The sequence below is a fragment of the Orbicella faveolata genome, unplaced genomic scaffold (assembly GCF_042242905.1).
Source record: "Orbicella faveolata isolate gen_17 unplaced genomic scaffold, um_ofav_v1 contig_25, whole genome shotgun sequence".
Classification (NCBI taxonomy): Eukaryota; Metazoa; Cnidaria; class Anthozoa; order Scleractinia; family Merulinidae; genus Orbicella; species Orbicella faveolata.
The window spans coordinates 26,728,502-26,753,240 of record NW_028301553.1 but is presented as its reverse complement, the minus strand read 5'-3'; the positions used below and the strand labels follow the sequence as shown (position 1 = coordinate 26,753,240).

The following is a 24,739-nucleotide window of genomic DNA, read 5'->3' as shown; positions in this document are numbered from 1 at the left end:
CGTGCGATGAAGCCATTTTTGTAGATTGTGTTCACCGGCTTGCTAAGCCCCACGAAATATTTTTAAGGAGAAAACTTTCATCCTCAGTGTAACTGAATATTCACAGTTGCTGTTTCGATAGATTAGAGCTGCAGTAACTTTCCTTCATCTCAGATAACAATTCAAAAGCGATCCATATAGAAAGCGGTGTGTAACCTGTGGCGAAGAAAACGAACCGATGCGACCTTGTCTCACGGCAACTCTTGTCCATCTCGATAAGATAACAAGACCTAAAATCGCTGTCCGTTTGGCGTTTGGCGACATGAGGCCTTTTTTGGGCGATTTAAGGCAATTCTAGGCATGTTAAGATACATCTCACTAAACTACACTGTCATCACCAGCTTGGTAGAATTAGTTTGCGCGGTATTATGATTGAATCCACATGTCAATTTTTCCGTCATGTGGCTATAGTGTCTAAATAGATAGGCTGTTTATACTATGCCATAGAAAATAGAGCCAATCAGAACACAGTTTTGTCAACTTCACGTTATTATACCCAACCTTTCCATGGTGCGCCGTGATACCATTCCCGCTTAAATTTAGTAAGCGGCAAAGTTCTTAATTTGTTTCAAATATTGCTTATATTCTGTGTCATGAATTCTTATCAATAACCGTTTTCAAAGAGTTTTAAAAGTGTTATCGAAAACGTAAGTGCAAGCTAACTCATACCCCTACCGTGGGACAAGAGGGGGAATTACTGTCCAGTAAAAACCACCACCCCCCCCCCCTTTGGTTTTCGTTCTGCTAAAGCACAGAAAAAGAAATTTACCTTGATTAGATAGCCCTGAGTTTGCTCTACAAAAATGTTATACCATAATTGTTGGTTGTGACGTCATACTACGTCAAATTACGTCATTTGACCCGCCATCTTGGATTTTACTATTTTCTTAAAAAGTCAAGAAACAACAGAAACTAGTACAAAATCAAACCAGAATGCTTATGAAATGTACAAATTGACGAATTTCTGCAATCTGATGAAGAAAACTGGAACAAAAAATACAAAATTATGTCAAAATGGTTGATTTTAGGCCAAAGCTACATGAAATTTGTGGTTGACATGGCAACGTCAAAAACTATGGTCACACAATTGACTTATCAAAATTTCTTTCAAGGAATAATGAACAGCTACTGAAAGTTTCACCCCCTTAGAACAAATTGTCTTTTCAAAACTTTGAAAAACCCTATGGAAGAGGGGTTGACATCCCCCCCTTGTACGTCTCTAATATGAGAGGCGCTAATCATCGCATCAAAGTACCCGCCATTTATTAACTAATTTTGAGACTTTGTTATGATTCTTCATGTTAATAAGATAAAAATATTGTGTACTCAGTAAATCAGATGTAATAAATATTCAATCAATATCTTTAATTGTGATATTCTGGGAGACCTCATGGTTCGGTGCGCTCGATTCCACATCCAGCGGTCCTGCTAGGTTCGAGTCCTTGCCGGGGTCATTGCGTTGTGTTCTGAGGCAAGACACCTTACTCTCATAGTGCCTCTCTCCACCCAGGTGTATAAATGAGTACTGCAAATTCTATGCTAGGGGTAGCTCTGCGATGGACTAACATCCCATCCAGAGAGGAGTAGAAATACTCCTAGTCGCTTCATGCTACAGAAACCGAGATAAGCTCCGGCCTGATGGGCCACTTGGCTCGCTCGTATGCAGACTTTACCTTTGATACCTTCAACTTCCTAGGGAGCGAACATCAGTTCCCCAAGACCCGTGACCAACTATAAGCTTAAATTGAAGATTTCTAGATCACTTAACATTTCCGAACACTATCATCAAGTCCCAACGTAGTCAATAACGACATCAGTACCTTATTGGAAAGTGAAGTAAAACTGAAAATGAAAAACCCCTTTGTTCAAACCTGTAGATTATTACCCAGGGGGCAGGAGCCTATTATCCGGAGCCTCCATACGAATTTCACCCTTGAGTCGACCCTGTTCCGTATCTTTTTATTTTTAGAACTGTGATATCTGCAGGAGTAAAGTTCTTTAATTTCCTGCAAAAACACGCTGACGTCCGCATAACATCCTAAAAAATAATAAACTTTCCTCGCTTTCCGCCATTATTAAAATAAAATCGTGTGGCCTACATGTGGCGTATAACAATAAAGGAACACAGCTCTCTTATGATTGGCTATTATAAAAACACCCGCGAAAACCCCCGTGAGAGGTGGTTCTAAAAATAAAAAGACACGAGACAGGATTGAATTAGAGGGTCGCTAGAGAAGATGAAAGCACCGGGTAACGGGCTCCTGCCAGGGGGATATTTGGGTTGCCAGATTCATCGTTGCCATGGTAAGCGCACTTGGTCGCAGAAGCACCAGGTCCCGTGATTTTGAGCTACGAACGCACTCTTAAGAAGTAAAATAAACATTCACCAAGCGAATCCTTAGTAGAACTATTCTCCTACTAAAATCTGCTATAATAGTATTTTGGGTTTATGAACACCGCAAAGCGGTTGATATACCATGTCGGCAGTCGGCCATTTGGGCCAGCAAAAAATACAAGCATACATGGTGATTTCCGCGGAAATACCATTTCCCGAGCCTGCTAAAAAGACAAACAAAGATTTGATGCAGCTTGTGAGTTCGTTTCCATTGTTTCTTATAACAAGTCAATTTGTCTTTGAAGTCCGCCCCGAAAACCATGAAGAGTTATTACTGTTTTGCATTTACAAATTTTCAACACATGATATTTCTTTTCGCGATCTCAGTCTCGGGTTTATTCTTAAAATATTGTTAAAATTTCACAAATTTTAGCCTCTATACTCTTACAAAATATATTCTCATGGAAAAAAGAGTGTATGACCAAAAGCCTAACAAATAATTAGTCCATTAACAAATTGCTACCTTTCGTTTTATTGTTATTGCCCTGTGAAAACTTTTCTCCCCACAGCTGTTTGCTTTGAAAGAAGCACAGCCGTAAGAGTTTTCCTTCGCTGAACATGAAAGTCTACGCTTTTGGAGTAAAGAACTAAACCGCGACCTTCAATAAATATGGGTTATTGATCAAGCGTGAGGTCAAGAAGGCTGGATAATGGCGAAGTTGAGAGTCAAGGACAATAAACCACGCAAAAAAAAAAGATTGAGGCCAATATCCAGCCATCTTGACCAAACAAGCAATTGTTACATGGCTTTGAAGGAAATTTTTCTTGCGGGCTATAGCGGTTAGTCCCGAGCAGGCAAGATAGTGTCCGCTGGATTAGCCAATCACAGCGCGGTATTTGGTTCTTCTTGCCCACTCACGGAGCTAGCCGTAGAATAAAAGCAGTTAAAAGTTGGTTAACATACTAGAGAACCTCGTAACCAAACCGCAGTTTGGGACCAAAGTCTTTATTGCGCCAAAGCCAAAGGCAGCTAAAACTAATTAGTTTGGTTTATCGGTGAACATTGCATTATGCAGCATGAGACAACAGATTACCTGATTTAAAACTTCGTGCATGGAGTGATGAAAGCTCATTACAACAGACATTTATGAGTAACCCCTCGTTAGTGCGAGTTACAGAGTTAGCCGCACTAATGAGTCCGGCAAACACTCCTGTTCAGATCGAAGCCATTAGTTCGTAAGACAAGAGCAATTTTCCTTGGCGCCTAAAAGCACTAGATTAAAGGTTGTGTGATATGAAGAGCGACATTCAAAGGCAGTAGTTCGAGAAATACATTAATTAGGAATATATGCTCATAATCTTAACAGTATCAAAAGAGGTGGTACCACCTGGTATACAACTGCGGAATCTTTGCATTTCACTGTTTTGTTTTTTTTTGTTTGTTTGTTTTTTTTTTTGAGATATTACAAAATTGCTCAAAAAAGTGGTTTAAAGTCGGTTAACCTATTAGACAAGGTCCGCACAACCAAACAGACCAAAGACCGAAATTCCCCCAAAACAAACTGTACCTTAGGCTAAATAGTTCGTTTATCGGCGAAGCTATTACAGTATGCATATATGGATGTTAATAACACAGAAACAAGCGACATTGATCCCTCTACAAATGCCAGGTCAGTGTATTTTTGCCCGCAATATCCACACTTTACCTGGGACCCTAAAAATACCACCATTCCTTGGATCTCGGTGGTCATTATATCTATTGCCTCGCCCGTTACTATTCTATTGAATTTATTGGTAATCATTGCTATCAAGCGAAGGAAAAAACTGCAAAGGCCTGCCAACATTCTGCTGTCTAGTATGGCTGTCGCAGATCTTCTAGTTGGCGCCATATCAATGCCCTTATCTGCCACAGTTGATATATTCAGTAATTCTCCACAATACTTCGCTTGAGCATATCCGTACATTAGATTCATTAATGAACAAACCCATGGTCAGTTTTCTTTGCTCGTCCTCTCTTTTTCATATAACTTGGATTGCTTGGGATAGGTACGTGGCGATACACAAATTCATCGACTACAAAGTTATCGTTACAAAAGGTCTCCTCCAAAAACTTTCGATAGCCGCCTGGCTGTTACCCGTGTTAGGGATGGTCCCACCTTTCACAACGAAAGTAGTTGAGGTTGACCGCGAGGTTGTGCAAATCAGGCACATTAATTGTAGAAGCTGCCGTGGCATTTATCTGGTTAGCAGCTATTGCGTACCTCTACATCGTGGTGTTCCTTGGAGTACGCAAACGTAAAATAAACGAAATCAGCCAAGTCAACGCTCTGATAAAAGCGAAACTCGAATCGAAGAGTGCCAAGACGACTTGCCTGCTAACTGCTGCACTAATTTTGTCGTTTCTCCCAGCGATTGGAATGGTTATCTTGGAACACATTTCCTCAGTGTTTGAAACAAATTCGTTTTCCCGTTTGGGGGAGGCACTGATGCATATGAACTCTCTAGTAAGTCCTATCTTGTACTGTTACAGAGACCGCCAGTTTCGAAAGGTTGTGTTAGAGTTGTTAGGGATGAGAGAGCCGCACGCAGTTCAGCCAGGAGATGGTACCGCGAGATTTGTCAGAAGAAATGAACCATTTGGGTCAGTGGGGCAACTAGAGAAATCCGTTGGTTATAAGAACTCCAGGGAACTGTTGTCCAGACCTTCAAATTCAAATAAAAATAGCCGGCATCAGCTGTCCATGCAGCCCGCATGGCAAGATTAGCTTCGTGCGATGGAGTCATTTTTGTAGATTGTGTTCACCGGCTTGCTAAGCCCCACGAAATATTTTTGAGGAGAAAAATTTCAGCCTCAATTTAACTGAATATTCACAGCTGTTGTTTCGATAGTTTAGAACTGCAGCAACTTTCCTTCATCTCAGTTGACAGTTCAAAAGCGATCCATATGGAAAGTGGTTTGACAAGTATAGCGAAGAAAACCAAACGATTCGATTCTCCCTAGTCCATCATCGCCGTACGATTAGGCGACGTAAGGCGATTTTGGGCGATTCAATGTTGTTCTAGGCAAGTTAAAACAAAGTGGTAGAGGTAAAGTACACTATCAACACCAGCTTGCTAGAATTACTTGGTTCTGTATTATGATTGAATGTCAATTTTTCATTTGTCTATGGTGTCTCAGTGGACAGGCCGAGTATTATTGAAGTGTTATCCAAGACACACCATAATATAGCATCCACCATAGTGTAACAGACTTTTGAATTGACTAACAAAAATAAATATATACCAATGGCTTAAGTTATATCACCCAGTTTATACTATGCCATAGAAAATAGAGCCAATCGGAACACAGGAAATTGAGCCTTTGTCTACTCGATGGTACTGATTCCCAACCTTTGGTGCGCTCATAGTTAATAGAGGGGACTGGTTATGAAGCCCGGCGAACACCAAAGGAGCAAACAAAGATGCCAAGATTTATGTCGGAAGGTCCACGACCGTGCAAAATCTTTTGTTTTGTGCTCATGCACTATGCATGAATTACGTAACCAACACGTTTCTATTGGTTAGTTTCTCAGTATGGAGTAAACAACTATTGTGTTTTGTGCACGGTCAAGGCCAAAAAAGAGAACAAAAACATACAACAAAGAACTTTGTCAGGTTTCATAACCATTCCCCTCGATTAAACATGGTGCGCTGCGATATCATTCCTAAATAATCATTCATAAATTTATTAAGAAGGACCGTTCCCAATTTGTTTTAAATATTGCTTGTATTCTCTGACGTGAATTCTAAGATTTTTTAAGAGTTTTAAAAACGTTATCGAAAATATAGACACCAAGGCCCGTGACCAACACCATTAGATTAAGTTGAAGAAATACATACATACATTTCGAAACGGCGTACTCTTGCTGGTTTGTGGGAGACTTCTGGACTACAGAGGTACGTTGATAATGTAGAAAGTCTTTGTTGGTACGTTGGTAAGCGCAGATTTTCTTCGTATATTCTGTTGTATATATATATGTTATTTGCCGGCTGGGAGGTCCGTATAGTGGAAAACTGTGACCCAGGTCTTTAAAATGCGTTTTCAAGCCTGAGGTCACAGTTTTTCACCATACGGACCGACCCTAAGCCGGCAAATAACAAAGAAAAGATTTATTTCGAACTAATTTATGTTAGTTGCATCTAGTATTTTCGGTGTGAAATTTCGTGCAAAGTTTGAAATGGCTACAAAAAACAATTTCCGTCAGTCGTTGCGAATCACTCGAAATCAGACTTTTTTACTTTAAATTGAGTAGCAGAAAGCGAAGAAATTCGTTAAGTGTATTCCACAGAAATTCTCTTAAAATTGTGCGACGAGAGAAACCGCGCCATTACAGCGCTGAGCTACAAACAAAGAAACAAACAAATTCTCGCAACTTCAAAACGCTCAATTGAATTTACTTACAGTGACTTTACTTTCAATTTAAAAGTGGATAGAGACAAATTTGCGTCGATTAATCGTCGATGAAGTGTAAAAAGGGCAAAGGTTGCTTGACGATTGCCGCGATTTCACTCACGAATACTGACCAACACGACAATTTCACCCGCGCTGTTTCCCGCCGTTTCCGTGACCGTGGTCAGAGATAAGAAAATCCGGACCGCGTTAAGAACCAATCAGATTGCAGGATTCGTTACAGTGCCCTCTTTTGAAAAAATAAATAAATTTATTTCCCTATTATTTTTTTTTATATTACTTGCGAACCGTTCTGTATGTAAGTTATGAATGCAGGTTTACGGTGGTTAACGTTATACCTGTAGCAGTGTACTGTGCATCACTGAGCGGGGAGATTTGCTCAACTTTCTCCTTAACTTTACATCTGACCGTTTTTCCAAAAACATGCCCGCTATTTTGTCGCAGTCTTGACACGGTTTCATAAATTCAGTCATATATTGGCACAGAATGTCCGAAATAATCAGGGAATGCCCTAGTTTGACCCCAAATGCTTTAGAAAGGTCGACAGTAATTAGACACGCTCATTTTTCGGCCTTTCTGGTTCATCCAGTCTTGTTCCGTTGAAATATATGTCTGGATTTATGAAAACAGTGTTGAAAAAATCAAGCGGTTTTTTTATTATTCATACATTTATTTATTTATTTATTTATTTATTTATTTATTTTGGCTTTCCGTACGGCAGCAGCTTGTAAATCTTACGTAGCATGAAATGTAGAGAACTTCTTGCTGCATGTTTCATCTATTTGTAATTTTTTTTTTTTAATTATTTATCGCTACCCCTCCCCTTTTCAATTGGTGTTCAGTTTAGCCCAGGCTACACTCGTCTGAATTTCAGTCCGCGCGGTGACTCTGAGGATTAGCCGACCAATTAGCATTCTATAACTGCTGTCTAAAGGAAGTCTGCCCGAGGACATCATTAAGTCTAACGATTTGCTAGCAAGCGTCGTCCATTATCGTACATATGCATGAAGCGGTTCTGAGATGTATTATTAACGGGACGTCATTTAGTCCTGTAATAGTAGACGGTTTGCACCTGTGGCGATAATGTGCGCTTGCTTTAGACAGCAAAGAGCTTTAGCCACATCAATTTAGGGCTTAGACGTGCAATGTACTAGACCTTTCTAGCGGCTGTGGGCGTTATTTGCTCTGAACTTTAATGCATATGCGGAATGAATGAAGAATGTTGTGTGGATATGGCATTTCCCGCTCGATGAATTTCAAGCACATCCGGGACACTGTTATTTGCGAGCAAAACAAGGCAACGAGCAGAGTGAAGGAAATCACGTCAATGCCTGATCGATCGTGAATAACATTTAATTTCCTTGTTTCATCAATGTTAGGCGTTTCCGGCCCAGCTAACTATCAGACATGTCTGTGATTCGCTAGCGCGGAAGAGATTTGTTTGTGTGGCTTCCGGTCGACAATTGAGGAACTGACATCATGCGGAGTGTTACATAATTATGGCCCAGTTTGTTTGAAGTTCAATCCAGTCTCGATGTAAGAAGCTCTTGTTCAGTCCATTTAGGACGATGCAGGTTTTAGAAAGCTATAGTTCAGCTCTCCGCTGCGGTTTTGATATGTGTACGTTTGTCTTGATTTAGACTCCAATTTCATGTTGAAAGCACTCTTAATTAAATTGTGCAACGAAAAGACGGTGAATTTAGTCTTCCTGGCCTCAAAAGGCATACAGGAGAGTTATTTGCTGTTATTTGAGCTACGATAAGCCTTGTGGAAAGCTAGCTCTGGGACAGAATTGAACCAAGATTATTAGTGACAAGTCAAATTCTGTGGCTATGTTTTTAAGAATACAGACAGACACACATGTACTATAAAAGGTAGATATTCCCTCTACATTTTATTATGAAGATTATACCATTTTCATGCACCTGTTGTACAAAGTTAACCTCTACTCAACTGTGACCTATCATGGATATGGCTTCAAAACATTTAGCTTATCGCAAGTTAATCCAAGTGGAAGCAAGACCTGGCCAAACGGATTCGCAAGTAGGCACAAAAAAATTTTTCAAGTAGCGTCTAAGTATACTTGCGAGTCCGTTTAGCAAGGCCTCTAAATCGGATGCAAACCGGTCAAGCAATCAGCTTAGATGATCAGATAAGATGTAGCTAGATGTTAATTGTGCTTTTAATTAACGGCCCGGGTATCTGGCCTTCGCAATTTACTAATGGAATATAAGAGGGCTTAATGTCAACGAAACTGTGAATCACAGTTGCATTGCTGTAAATCAAATGCAAATCAGAAAACTCGGCTAATTCTTCGTGTGACAGAAATACAGTTTTCACACCCAAAACACTGCGTTAAGTGTTTATTACCACCAAATGCACATATTTAAGAGAAGTTTCCATGACTTGCGCTCACTTTGGTCGATATCAAATTTAAACGCGAGTCGACGCACGTTTTTCACCGTTTGGCCACCCAACCCAAGTCAACGCAAGTTGAGTGACGTCCATTAACCAATTTTCAGCCAAGGAAATACAAATTTCTAGACCACGCATTTGGTGAGATTGTCAAAATGTAATTCCAGTGATGGGCAGATCGTTCTAACAACAAAGGCTCACACACTAATTACAAAAGATTCTTTTGGCAAAAGAGTTAGAAGAGGCCAAATGAGATCATTTTTATTAACACTAATTAATCGTTAACAGTTATCACAATGGAATAAAAGGTACAGTTGTACAGTATGTACCACACAAGTGAATAGATCTTTTCATACGTGCTCATTTCCTAGCTCAGAAGTGATCATGATAAGCAGGCACTTTTCACATCCGAGCAGCCGAAGAGACAAAATCGCACGTCAAATGCTTAATTTCGACCATTTTTTTAAACTATTGTTATGGTCATTTGTGGTATATGCCAAAACAACTGTTGTGGAGGTAAATAATTAATAAAAGGAATATCTAACCACTAAATGTATAGCACGGTATGCAGTAGATGAGACAAAATATAATATTTAGCTCAACATTATATGTTTTATAGATTTTGCCATAGCAACGGTAACAGTAAAAGTGTGTTAGCTCTTACTTTTCGGAAAAAAAAGTTCAATAAAGTGGTAAATAACCATGGTAACGCCAATCACGACGTTACATTTATAAAAGAGCAATCAATATGAATAGTTTGCATTTACATTGAACAGAATATTGCTAAAATGCATTTAAAAGTATTTTTGAAAGAAGTCACCTGTCATGACAATATTGATCGCGCGTATTCAAGAAGAAACAATGATAATGATAACGATAACGATAACGATAATGGTAACGATAATGATAATGATAATGGTAATGATAATGATAATGATATTAATTAATAATATTATTTATGTGTCAAATGTATTTAGCACTGTTACACTGTTTGGGTCACTGTAAATAAATAAACAAATATTTCAAATAGAACATAAACTATTAAGAATCTCAACTGGTGGGAGGCCGAACGGTCGAGGATTTGAACTCGGGACTACAGGGTACAAACCTGACAGCGATAGGGAGGAGGATTTGAACAAGGGACCTCCACCAGATTTCAAATCCAGCGCCCTGACCATTCGGCCACGACGCCTCCACTCCAAAGTTATTTAACCGCCGTAGCACATAAGTGGGGCTGTTGATTCAAGCGTCGTTCCTTCGTCAGTTCAAAGTAGGCTGTTGCATGAGTCTTGCATTGCATTGTATTGTATTGTGTTGTGTTGTGCTGTGCTGTGCTGTGTTGTGTTGCGCTGTGCTGTGCTGTGCTGTGCTGTGCTGTGCTGTGCTGTGCTGTGCTGTGCTGTGCTGTGCTGTGCTGTGCTGTGCTGTGCTGTGCTGTGCTGTGCTGTGTTGTGTTGTGTTGTGTTGTATTGTATTGTATTGCAGGTGATTATGTTGTATGTGTGTTTATGTAGTGGAGGTTGGAGTTACGCTATTGGAGAAAGCATGGCAAAGCAAAATGCATGAATTAATGAGCTAATAAGAAAGTTTTAACTGATCCCATGGGGAGCCAAGTTTCCTAGTCGAAGAACAAACTTCTTTCTTAAAGAATGGTCAGGAAGATTGAAATGTTTAGAGACAGGTTTCAAGGTGTCTTTTTCGTTGTTCCCGTCAAGCTAATATAGCACACTGATTTAGTGCTGAGTGCAAGGTATGTAGTAGATTACATTAGAAGACTTATAATCGAAACGATCGATGATCTTGATCAACCTGTTTAGCCCTCAGATTAGATCATTAACTCAGGGCCTAGGTGAGGTTATCCTCCGAGCCCCCCATCGAGAGTAGCATGTTCCCTTGATCCCTTGAAAATTCCACTTTTTCTCCCTTGTTCCCCATTGATAAATTCCTTGTCCCTAAATGTTTTTGTTCAAAGTTCCGTTTAATAGTAGAAACATTCCTTGTTCCCTCAAATTTATTCCAAAATACCCCTTGTTCCCTTGAAACAGATGATAATGTTCCCACGTTTCCCCAAGCCCCTGGGAGATCCTCTTAACTGATGACTGAGAATTGGTCATAATTTTACCTGTCGGCTAACAAATGATTACTGAGAAAAAATTTACTGATAGCTGCATAGAAGTGGGTTGCAGTTTTAACTACATGATAACTGAGAAATAGGCAGAAAAAATACTGATAATAGAGATTCCAGTATTCTCACCCAACCCTTCTCAAAATCGTATTTAAGTGGCATTGCGAAATTTCCCTCTAGACCGGGTGCTTTATGTTGGGAAGGGTTAAGCCGTGTACGTCAAGAGAGTGAAAATTAAATTAATGATTAATAACCTCTTAATGATTAATAATCTCTGCTAATCTTAATTCTAAAGTTACGTTAAGTTCAATAGCGCAATACTTAACCGAAACGAAAACTTTTGACCGTACGTTTATTTTGTTTGCGCCAACAAATTGGAAAAGAACAAAATATCGCAAAAGAACAGGTTTTTTTATTTAGTTTTTTTTGGCACGACTTTGACGAGACTGAATATGATCTGTAACTTGCTTACGCGAGGCACCCGAACCGTTTATTAAAAGCGCGATTGACATCTTTACTGATCATCTATGCTGATTTATTAACCGCTTTCCATCCGTTGCTGGATGTACCTCATTACGGTTGTGCCAAATCTGAAAAATTTAATAATTGAAACAGTAATCGAAAACTTCACATTTAGATGAAGCACGTGAAATCAAAGAAAGATGTTTGCAACTGTATAACAAAATCAAATGAATACACAAGTGTCAACTCAAATAGACAAATCTTTATTAAATTTCGTATCGCATTTTGTTTTGAGAATGCTTTTCCAGTCATAGGTAGATCTTACTTACAACAAAGGCTCACATACTTATGACAAAAGCTTCTTTTGGCGAAAAAGCTAGAGGCGGCCAAATGAAATAATATTTACTAAGACTAATTAATCGTGAACAGTTATCATAAAGGAATAGAAAGGTACAGCATGTACCACACAACTGAATATAACTTTTTGCACGCAGTCATTGCCTAGCTCGGAAGTGATAAGCAAACACTATTCACAGCCGAGCACTCGAAGATAAAAAATCGCACGTCAAAGGCTTTTCATTTCCGACCATTTTTTTCTAAACTAATTTTCTGGTTGCATTACTTCTGCACAATAATGTACTATACACCTCCGAGCAGCCGAAGAGACAAAATCGCACGTTAAGGGCTTAATTTTCGACCATTTTGAAACTAATTTTCTACTCCTTTTGTGGTATATGCCAAAACAAGATATCACCGAATTGGAGGTGAATTCTTAATAAAAGAAATAGCTAACCGCTAAGTGATAATGTTTTTGCTCAATATGTTATCTGATTTTAAGAACTTTTGCCACAGCAACTGTAACAGTTAGTGAGCGTTGGACACATTACAGACCTCTAGTTACAAAAAATGGCAATACCATGCCTGGGGTGGGGGGGGGGGGGGATTCCCATATGAAAAAGACGGGGGTGCTTCCCACCTTTCAGGGATTAACAAAGCGGTTTTGGTAACTCTTAGGTCCACAGCGGGAACTTGTGCGACCCCTTTCAGGGCATTGAGTCGAAAAAAACATGACAGGAGATAATGTGTTATGTACGATTTGGTTCTTCTTAGGGGAGAAAAAATTTAAGCCACGCCCACAAAACAGGATCTTGGTACCTCTTAGGAGTTATTTTCAAAATTCCGACGAGCAACGGTGTCTGTTTCATATGGAAGTCCCCCTCGGATACCATGCAATAAACAGTTCCTTTACTAAAGTTAAGTGGCTGAATAGCTCAAGTGGAAAGCGAAACTTTTTTTTGAGGGAATTTATTAGGCATCTTCTTTATGTTCTGTGTAATTAAAAGAAGCACCATGATTCTCTTTAGGTCGTTTTACCCAGAATACTCCGATAACTATTGAAATCAGACAGAAGGCGGCGACAATAACCAGCGCAATAATGGCCACTAGCTTCCACGTTCTAAGAAAAACAAAACGGACAAGAATAAGACAAGATTGGCTTTCATTAGTTCACTGGATGTGAATAAAGGAGGAAAGCAGGCATGGAAATTCATTTGCAAATTAAGTGAGACCATAACCAACTTAACAATATTACTTTGATGTTCTGACAAGCATGGGATGAATCTTTGTAGACACTCCTAGAGTAAGGAGAGCGTTCCGACTGCTAATATTTGAGTTGGTTTGTTGTTGCTGTTGTTGTTTTTTTGTGTGTGTGTAAACTCTTACCCACTGCATTCCTTTACAGGCTGTATTTTTCTTATTCCATTGTTCAGGAACTTGCACTCGCGAGATGTCGGGTGATCAGCGCATAAAAGATGTCGAACAGTACTGGAAAAGGCAATAAATAAACGTACTTAACTCCCGTATCAGCAGTTGATGGTATTTTAAACAGAATAAGTTTCAAACACAGTAGATAGCTGGTAGTATGGGTGAAACATTCTCCCAAAAGACAAACTGGTTGTCCATGGCTGATTTCACTGATTGACTGCAGATCATTACTAAAATAAAAGTTGCTGAAAATGAATTTTAACATAAGAAAACGTAGCAATCTGTATGTATGCATGCATAGATTTAAAATTCCTCTATTTGTTGACTATGTCAGAGTTACAGCAGTGCCCACAAGCAAATCCAACTGCAACTGTGGTGATCACGGCAATGCAATAGTCACAAATCAGCATGCTCTGAATTATTTTAATTTCATGATTCATGATTCTGCTTGTCATGACCGTTTTACAAGTTGCATGGATGATTTGTTATTATCCGTCCCTCTAGCGTGGGTAATAATTATCTAGGAGCTGAAAATACCATCCCGCACTTAGTGATACGACAGCTATAGGCTGATGCTATTAAGGCTCGGCTACCTATAAGCAATGTCTTGACAAGCTTGAGTATTTCTCTGATTTTTTTCATTCATTCCATAAAACATCATTGTAATCCACGATTGTACAGTTTAAATTCTTCCACACGTTTCGGGCTTAACGTTTCTACTATACTTACTCTGGGTCGTCAAAACATGTAGTTTTTATTCCCCGTCTGCTGGCAACCTCTTGCATTAGTTTTATCGAGCCATTATTACATGTTTCTCTGCAAGCCGAGATTCAAGACATCAAAATATCATCATACATTCACCACATTTACCATTGTGTTGAAGTTTGAAAGGTAAGCAAGTGGTTAACCCTCAGCATATCTAGCTAAGCTATGCCATAAAACATACGAATTTAAAAGCGGAAGTTTATTCCGTGCAACCATAGTTAAAAGAGTCACTCCGCAGAAAGCCTACAGAGGTTATTCTCCATGTTGGTACGAACGATGTTAAGACCTCTGAACCTCGAGAAATTGCTGAAGGGATTGTTAACCTCGGATTGAAGATTCAAAACCACTCTCCAGACTGTAACATAACAATTTCATCTTTAATTTTGAGAGCAGACGACAATCTCGACTGCAAAATCAATGAGGTCAACAGAATTGTAAACCGCTTTCCCAAGCAATATGCATGGAGAACGATCTCTCACTCTAACGTCAAGAGAGAGCATCTCAACGCTAGTGGGCTGCATTTGAACGTGCAAAGTACAAAGCTATCAGTTAAAAATCTTGTTTCTCATTTAAACCTATGACAAGCGACTTGCTCGGATCTTGAAGGGTCTCATTCAAGCCCCTCTTCTCACGTCCATTCTGTCCCTCCTAATATATTTTCCTTTAATACTGAAACATTGATTCCTAGCAAACGTGGCTTTAAAATGGCCTGCTTAAACATCACTAGTCTCCCGAGACATATCGACGAGCTTCGCATCATTTTGCATAGTAAATGCCTCGATTTGCTAGCAGTCAATGAAACTCGATCACATGAAATTATCGCCGATAATGAGGTCAGTATTGATGGTTACGATATCGTTCGCCGCGACCGACCGCTAAACGGCAGAAATGGAGGTGGGGTTTGCTTTTATGTTCGTTCTAATATTAATTATAATGTTCGCTTGGACCTCGTATTTGACCAACTTGAAAGCCTTACTATCGAAATTAGTAAACCAAGAAACAAGTCTTTTATTGTTGCTACATGGTATAGACCTCCCAATTCACCTTTTGAATTATTTTCTGATTTTGAATCTTTTGTTGGAAAGCTGGATGCTGAAGGGAAAGAGTATTACCTTATGGGCGATCTTAATTGTAATATGCTCTCATCATCTCTGAATAATGTAAATACCCAGGCGTTACTAAACATTACTGATATTTACAATCTAAAACAACTTATTAATGAACCGACAAGAGTAACGCCTGTGAGTAGCACTTTAATTGATGTTATTTTCACTAGTCACCCGGACAATGTATCTTGCTCTGGAGTATCTCATGTCGGAATCAGTGACCATAGTTTGATTTATGTTTTTCGTAAAATTTCATTGCCATCCGCCGTCAAGGGAAATAGTACTGTTTCGTATAGGCAATTTAAAAATTTCGATCGTTATAGCTCAACCGTGGGTTGATCTCATGGGAATGGATAACCCCAATGAAATGTGGTCGAAATGGAAAACTTTGTTCTTAGCAGTGTGTGATCTGCATGCTCCACTCCACACTAAATACGTTCGTGCTTCTAAAAGTCCATGGATTACTCCTGAGCTTAAGAATTTGATGTATCGGAGAGATCGTCTTAAAATTAAGGCTTTGCGGACGGGCGATCCAAGTGATTGAAATAATTTTAAGAAGTTGCGTAATGAAGTGAACAATGAGATCAAGAATGTAAAAAAGTCCTATTATTATGAAACTTTTGAAGCTTACAATGGAAATTCGCGCAAGACTTGGGAAACTATCAATGAGGTGACACGCCGCAAATCGGATAAAGCTGCAATTAACGAGCTTGAGCTCAATGGAACGAGAATAACGAATTCGACCGAAATCGCAGAGGGTTTTAATAAATTTTTCGCAGAAATCGGTCCCGAACTGTCCAGGGATATAGAGGAAGTCGGCACCTCTTTCGATGAATATATTTACCAAACCAGCAATTGTTTTAGTTTTCAGCGTGTGACTCAATCGCACGTTTTGTCCCACCTAAATAAATTATGCAAGAGAAAGGCTACAGGTCTCGATTCTGTGTCAGCAAGACTTCTAAAAGAATGTCCGGATTTAATCTCCTGGTCACTCGCTCTGATATTCAATCAATCGATCGATACTGGTATTTTTCCTAATGAATGGAAAAATGCAAGAATCACGCCTCTTTTTAAGAAAGCAGGAAATAGGAGTGATCCTTCTAATTATCGACCGATCTCGATTATCCCGGTTGTGGCCAAGGTTTTCGAGCGAATTATTTATGATCAGTTGTATCATTACCTAAATGAAAATAATCTTCTCAGTAGACACCAATCCGGTTTTCGCTCGCTTCATTCTACAGTTACTGCATTGATTGAAGCGACTGATAATTGGTCTTTAAACATCGATCGTGGCTTTATTAATGCCGTTGTATTTTTAGATCTTAAGAAGGCTTTCGATACTGTGGATCACTCTATTCTTCTCTCAAAATTACAAGCTTATGGTATTCAGGGTTCCACAAACCAATGGTTCTGCTCTTATTTAAAAAACCGAACCCAAACGTGTCTTGTAAACGGGAATAAATCGTCCAAAATGTTCCTTCGCTGTGGTGTTCCACAGGGAACGATTCTTGGGCCCCTTTTATTTCTATTGTATATAAATGATTTGCCTAATCGCCTCCAGCATTCCCAACCAAGGATGTACGCCGATGACACTAGTATTGCTTTTGCTGGTAGTGACGTTGATGAAATAAATAGTTGTATTAATCTTGATTTGGAGAGAATTCGTGTGTGGCTTGCAGCCAACAAACTAACTTTAAATATGACAAAGACAGAATTCCTTCTGATTGGTTCCAAGCAAAGGCTTTCAAATTTTACAGTGAATCCTACTGCTAATATCAACCAGTTTCCGATAAAACGAGTCTCGACTGTTAAATCCTTAGGTGTACACATTGATGAAAATCTTACTTGGGAGTGTCATATCAATGAGCTTTCCAAAAAGATTGCTTCTGGCATTAGCGCCATTAAACGTATTAGGTATTCGGTCCCATATAAGACTTTACTTTCCGTTTACAATTCATTAGTCCAACCTCATCTCGATTACTGCAGTTCGGTGTGGGGATCCTGTTCTAAAACTCTTTCTCAAAAGTTACAAAAATTACAAAATCGGGCAGCACGCGTCATAACTTTTTCAAATTACGATCGTAATACTGATGAATTGTTGAGGATGGTCAACTGGGTTAAACTGGACCGTCAACGCCTTGTTAATAAATCAATAGTGATGTACAAGATTGTAAATAATATGGTTCCGGAATATCTTTGTTCACACTTTGTCTTCCGTTCCGATACTTTGACTTATAAGCTAAGAGATAGTGATGGTACGCTTGCTATCCCACAGCCCCACACTAATTACTGTAAAAGAAGTCTTTCTTACAGCGGAGTTGTACTATGGAATAGTCTGCCCTTGAATATTAGACAATCGCTCTCCCTTAATCAATTTAAATCTAAGTTGAAGAACTATGATTTTGACGGTGGTCTTATATAAATTTTATTTTGTTTTTATACACGGCTTCCTTGTAAAGCAGGTTTTTATTATTTCTCTTATTCTAGTAGTTATTTACAATATTAAATTAGTTAGGTAGTTAGATTTATTTAAATTAAATATTGTATAGTCCTGAAGGAAATACCGTGTCTAAATAAAGATTTTACCTTTACCTTAATAGTTATGTGAAGCTTCTTGTTGTATGTCTGTGTTTGATTTTTGGCCATAACAGTACACTAAACACAATTACGGTTTACCTCTTACTGAGGAACCAACCAAGAAAAACGTTTTGATTACGCAATTCATTCATAGCCAAGCGTAAAACAAAAGATTGTGCACGGTCGTTGACCTTCAAATGTTACCTTAGCATCTTTGATTCCTCCGTTGATGTTTAATGGGCTTCATAGCCATTCCCCTCTATTAACAATGGTACAATTGACTATTCATTTATTTTCTAGTAAGGGGTTTCATTTTCTAGTATAAAGGGTGTCTCGACGGCGCATTTTTTTCCTCCAATTTTTCGCGCCTAGTTTTTAAAGGGAGTGTGGAGGGGGGGGGGGGGGGTCCTCTTTTTCAAAACGTAAAGTTGAATCTCTACGAGCATTTAACCATCTCTATACAGCAGCGAGGTTTTGCTCAGAAAAGCATAGTTATCAAATTTTACCTGTCAAGTGGCTTTGAAGCTATCATTTGTGGCATTATATTTTTTTATATTTTTTTCAGTCAGAAAACCAGTGCAAAGGGATTATGTTCACTTACAGGTCTGAACCGTCGATGTTGTGTACCACAAGGACTAGGAGCCTTATGATCTGATCCACTTGAAGGTTTGGCAGTTCATATTGTCCAAAGAAGCTTAAAAAGTTAAAAGAGGGCAATAAAAACATCATTGTAGATCCTTTTTTCTCTTCTTTTTAACGTCTAGCAAGTATATAATAAATGAGTGGTTTATAGAAACATCAAAGGAACCAAAAAACGAATGGATAGCTAGACTGATAGAGGTTGACTGATAGATACTCAGAAAGTAAGATCGCAAGCGATACTGGAATTTATACCACGCCATAGAAAGCACATCCAATCAGAATACAAGAAAGCCGTTGTGTTTACGACGGTGTTAAATCCAACCTTGTCATGCGCCGCGCGTATGTACAGCGGTTGTGTTGGCCGCTGTATTCTACATGGCATGGTATAAAAAAGTTATGCAACGTTCTCTCGTGGTGTACTTATATAATAATCAAATAAATGCGCGCGCTCTGATAGGTCAATCAGCTGTGGTGTATTGTGCCAGTAGCCGGACTCATGGAAATTTCGCGTGTCTTCTGAATTATTATATAAAAGCAATAGACCACAAGTTTCTATGGTTTAGAGGCATGATAAACCATTTGGGATGTTGGCGGAACACTCGAAGAATTCGTAAATCACGAGCCGCAGGCGAGTGATTTACAAATTCTTCGAGTGTTCTTCCAACATTCCGCGTGGTTTATCAGCTTATAAACCATAAAAACTTGTGGTCTACTGCTTAACCTGGAATATCCCATGGAATAGGTACACCACTCGAAAGCGTTCCATAACTAGTATGTATCAGTAAATGGCTGGAGGCGAAAGTTGGAACAACGAGATGATGCATAAGTTGGGAGGTGAGTGAGAGGCGATAAACAACTGTTGCATTATGTGGTGCTAGCTGCCAAAGAGGGACTGAGTTTAGGTACATTAACTAGGTTTAGATTTAGAAAATGTTAAGTTAAAACATTGGCTGAGAAAAGGTCAATACCTATTGTTTCTGTAAGCTGGAATTCGTTTCCCAGATTCCATCCGCGTCCCATTTACCATAACACGAACAATTCCCCTTGCTTTTTCTGCAAACTTCAAAAAATAAAGAGAGCCAACATTTTTTGAAACTGAATCAAAGAAGATCTCCTTGCGAGCGTCAAAGGCACAGGGAGATTGCTTTCTGCAAGTACAAGTCTACCAAAGCTACCAAAGGTTGCATAACGTTTGGTAGTTGTTGGGAAAAAACTCCGCAACCATTTTAATTCTAGGCGAAAAGAAGAGTAAGCTAGTCTCCTGAGCCTACTATGGAATCGACGTTCAGGATACATTACTAGGGCAGTAGTCAAACCCTTATTCTGGGCTTCTAGCTTCCAGCCGTAGAAAAACCTGAGACAAAGCAATTAGAAATTAAGTTATACGTTGTTCTTTGTAGTAAACGGATAGCGCACAACCAGGAACTAAAGATTAATTGGTTTTCACCATTCGGCCAAGAACTTCGAGCACATAGTTTAGCTTTATTTTTCTGGACATGGTAAAAGAAAAAAAAAAAAGAACTTATTTGATTCAAACTGGCACAAACAAATAACGTCATCCAAAAGGAAACACTTTCCTTTTCCTCTCTCTCTCTATTCAGAGTTTTCATCAGGAAATAGACCCACAAACAACGAATATGGTCATACCCCCGGGTGGTGCAGGGGAGGGAGGATTACTCCCATATATAAGTTATATAGGTGTGTGTCGCTATGAGGAGAATGGGTTTAAGGCAGTTTAGTCTGGGATAAGGTGTAGAAATCAGACAGTTTTAGTCTACAGGGTATAATTTGGTCAATAGGGTATAATTTATCGAAATAGTGGCGAGTGTATAAATAATTTAGTGTAGAACAGGGTTCTTTACCCGAGGTTCTATAATAGAAATTGAAACTCGGAAGTGACTTTGTAAGAATGATATTGGTTTAGTTAGTGTATGTTGGACTACGTTAGTTTTTTTTTTTATTTTTTGCATGGAAAATAGCTAGTTTTGCTGTCTAGCCTCGAATAGGGCTGCAAAATCAAGTTGATCAGAGTCTAGTATGGGGCAAGGGTTACCCAAAGATTTACATAGTACTCCTCTCCCTCTACTCCCCTCCACCTTCAGGGTGTATACTCAAATATCATTTTCAACTCACTAATCACCTCCCCTTCACTCCCCCACCCCCCTCCCCCTCCCCGCTTTCAGAACACCATTCAAATGAGCACACAATGGTGAACAAGCAATTATATTAAACTTACTCTTTTCGAAGCTTGGCCCCAAAATGGCGTCGGGTAATCGCAACCAGTTGTTATGTTCGGGCAGGAAGAATAATTAATACCATCAGTCTTATTGGCTTCAGTACCACACCAAGTCAAGCCGTTTACGATCCACCTGATCAGAAAGAATTTAATTAGAGGTTAATCTGGTTTGGGGGAGGGAGAGGGGTGGACCTTCAGTATTCAGCAAAGAAAGGGCCTATTAGAACTGTGTGCTTAGCGGAGAGTTAATAGTGCTACATACACAAAAAATATAAATGTCAGTACCTTTTTCGTAATACTGTGGGGAAATTTACTGCAGTTTCTACATGTATGTTCTATATTTACCAAATTCTGACGGGCTTACTAATCATGATTTAATTTGAGCAGAAAAAGAATAAGAGAAAAGTGCTTCTAAATGGTGCCTTAATATTTTCTGTCTTATCAACCTTATTAAAATTGGAAAAAGACTAGGGGAGGGGGGGGGGGGGGTAGGGTAGTGTTGGCAGTTTTCCCAACTCGAAAGTTTCCTCGAACCCTACTACACGAATTCCGTTCTCCAAAGTTCAGGCTACCCATCGCTTTAGACTAATGTAGCCCATAAAGTGATAGAATTCCTTGTGCCGACTGTCCGTGGAGCTGTATTGGTGAAAGAATAACAGAACACATCCGGAACGTAAAACAATCATGCAAAAAAGGTCCTACTATTCCTCTCCACGAATGATCCATCGCCAGTGTAATTGGCAAAGGAAATTTCGACATTTTAGTTTTTTAAGGCTTTAGATTGGAAGCCGAAAGCCCTAATTTTATCAAATTCTTAACCAGAGAATGCTACTACACATGCAAGATATAATACGCAATTTTAATTTTAGTTACACTCGTTAACGTGGACTGTATCGGCAGTGAAAGTGAATTACGTTCAGTAGCACTAACCCTGCCATTGTATCTTCCAATGTCGTGAACCTGGCATCGAAATCTGAGAACAGGTGCGCCTCTTTATAAGTTCCTGACCAAAAGAGGCTCTGTGTGGAATAAAACTCAGTTTACAACATGTGAAAACATATTAAACAAAATTATACCGCACGCCCGATTGATACTTTGCACCAACTCTGCAAAGTCACGTGGTTGCTGAGTTTCTGTCTCAATGATGAAAAGCTTCGGGTAGCACTGAATCTTTAGGATGTGAGACAATTTGGCTCCACTCCTTTGCTTTGAACGTCAGTGAGCTAAAACAAGGTTTGTTCTGAGGTTTTGTTTGCTGAAGTGTGCAAAAAACCAACCGTCGTCGGATTTTAAAGCAATAGATATCTAAAACGTTTTTACTTCCGAGAAAATAATAAATAAGATATCTTCCAAAATTCACGCAATGTTCATTTGGGGCGACATAAGTCAAGAAATCAGCTAAATCCTTTCTGTCAATAAGCGTGACACAAAAATTAAAAACAGAATAATTAATAATTAACTTTAATGTCGTTAATTAATGATTCCTTTTAATTCCAAAGTACAAGCTAGAAAAAAGAAATCGGTTTCTAAAATTGAAATACTTTGGAACGAACTTAAACCATGCATATTTGTTTTTGTGCGTTATTAGGTTCACTTGTCGATTGGAAACAAGTTTTATCCCTGGATTAGTGGGAGGCGCGGTGGCCTCATGATTAGTGCGCTCGTCTCCGGATCGAGCGGTCCAGGTTTTAGCCTTCGCCGGGGCCATTGCGTTGTGTTCTTGGGCAAGACACTTTGCTCTCACAGTGCCTCTCTCCAGCCAGGTGTGTACATGGGTAGCGGCGAACATAATGCTGGGGGTAACCCTGCGATGGACTAGCATCCCATCCAGGGGGGAGTAGAAATACTCCTAGTCGCTTCATGCTACAGAAACCGGGATAAGCTCCGGCCTGAAGCGCCACTTGGCTCTTTGAAAGGAAAACTAACCTTGCGAACATATGAGGAATATAACAGAGAACAATTTGGCGTGCTATGACATTTTTCTCGTTAGTTGCTGTTTTCATGAGGAATAGTGTAGAATAGTGTAGCCCGTTTCAATTATAGCTTGTTATATTTTGTCACGGTAGTGCATGCAAATTTACAATTTTTGTAACAATATTGCAGACTGCTTTGTGAACGCTGATTTACATAACCCACTCAGAACCCAAACACTTCGCGTCACGCTATCCTCGTACACAAATATCACGACGTCGATATATTTTCGTGTTACAGTGCTGTACATAGTAGCAAATGAATAAATTTTCGTAAGACAATAAAAAATGAAACGCGTAGTCAATTGAATAAATATTTCAAACGCTAACAGGTAGGCATAGTGACATGCTTCCTCTACAACCAACCATGTACAATTTCATTATATTGTATAATTGTACATTCATATTCCGAGAAATAACCTCTAAAATAAACTTCTTGTCACGAGGATTTACCTACCGATCACGAGGCTGGTAAGATATACACCTGAAAACTAGAATTCTGCTCTTTCCGAAAATAAATAAATAACAAATTAATTTACGTTGAAAAGCTCGACCGCGCGCGTTAATTAATTATCGCCCTTTCACAATACACCAAGTTATTGTATTGTTATAAATAAACCGGAAAATGCAAAATCTCATTCTAAAAAAAACCTAAAAGAAATCTTAAACTTGGACCTGCTCCCACAATGTGTCTTTCCAATCACGAGGTCAAGTGATCAGTGATTGTGGATCAACTATAATGTCGTTAGTTATGCACTAACCTTGTTCGGCTTGACTATATCCATGCCAATTTCATCAAAATACGGCTTATAATCTTCGAATGTAGTGTTACACGGATCCTTGTAGGCAAACGCCGTGTAAAACGTGTCCCAAATCTTCGAGCAGTTTTTCCTGGCTTCCTCCTGCACTTTCTGCCGTTGGAAATCCCAGCATCTACCAAGCACGATGTCCTTCAGATGCTTCGTCGAACCGTAAGAATAAGCTAAAGTAACGGAAGCAAAACCCACTATTACGCATAAACCAGCGGCTTGAACCATTTTGATGAACGTGACTTATCAGATGCTCTTTAGACTCTTTAGCGCTATGGTCCTTGATGTGTGGGTCAATGATATTTGATTTCCGTATTCACAGACGCTTGTGCACGCAACTGAATGCACCAAATCATTGTCTTCTGGCGTGACATTGATTTCAGTGATGTCATTGATGTCATCGATTGGTTACATTTGGAATAACAAACACAATGCAACATCCTCCTTTTGGAAAAGACAGATTGTTTCTAAGTGCTTTTTTTCGCTTCCAGTGCTTACACACGACCATAGTTGAACGAAAAAAAATACGATATACACTCATGAATACTTTGCTGGATAGGATACCTAAACTGTGCAACGCGTACAGTGCAATCATCTGCATCACATGCCCAGCGGATACTCGGGGGAGTACCGTAAACCCTCGAATTAACGCTCTCCCTCGAATAAGCGCCCACTTTCAATTTGAAATAAGTGCCTCCTCGAATAAGCGCCCCCTTCCCCTCCCCCTATTTTGTAGACGAGTATATGTAATGAGACAACAAAGGATGTATAGTTTTCGTCGTGTAGTATTAGATTTGAACATTGTTTCAGGTGCCGCGATTTAAACTTTAGGATTATTATTTATTTTACTTATTATTATTATTATTATTATTATTTTATTATTTTTATGTCGATAAACAGCTTAAGTTGCTGTTTATGCGCAGATGATGTATTACAAAAAATGATCATGTTTGGCCCAATCTCGTTCCCAGAGTCTTCGTGCTCCTTCACCAGCGGTCAGAAAACAAGAGCTCTGGGAGCAACCATTTTGAAATAACCGAATTC

The 24,739-nt window shown here is 39.2% G+C and overlaps 1 protein-coding gene and 1 pseudogene across 1 annotated transcript; one reads left to right on the top strand and one right to left on the bottom strand.

The window, feature by feature from the left end:
* Window positions 1-11,236: 11,236 nt before the first annotated feature.
* LOC110043550 (ADP-ribosyl cyclase/cyclic ADP-ribose hydrolase-like) lies at window positions 11,237-24,488 on the bottom strand. Its single transcript, XM_020749013.2, has 8 exons — window positions 23,648-24,488; window positions 21,847-21,935; window positions 20,917-21,049; window positions 19,649-19,740; window positions 18,640-18,732; window positions 14,320-14,406; window positions 13,549-13,650; window positions 11,237-13,282 (listed from the first exon to the last, which is right to left on the bottom strand). Exons 1-8 carry the CDS (start codon window positions 23,921-23,923, stop codon window positions 13,135-13,137), a joined length of 1,020 nt encoding a protein of 339 aa, XP_020604672.2. The 5' UTR covers window positions 23,924-24,488; the 3' UTR covers window positions 11,237-13,134.
* LOC149109699 (uncharacterized) lies at window positions 15,002-16,106 on the top strand (annotated as a pseudogene).
* Window positions 24,489-24,739: the final 251 nt, after the last annotated feature.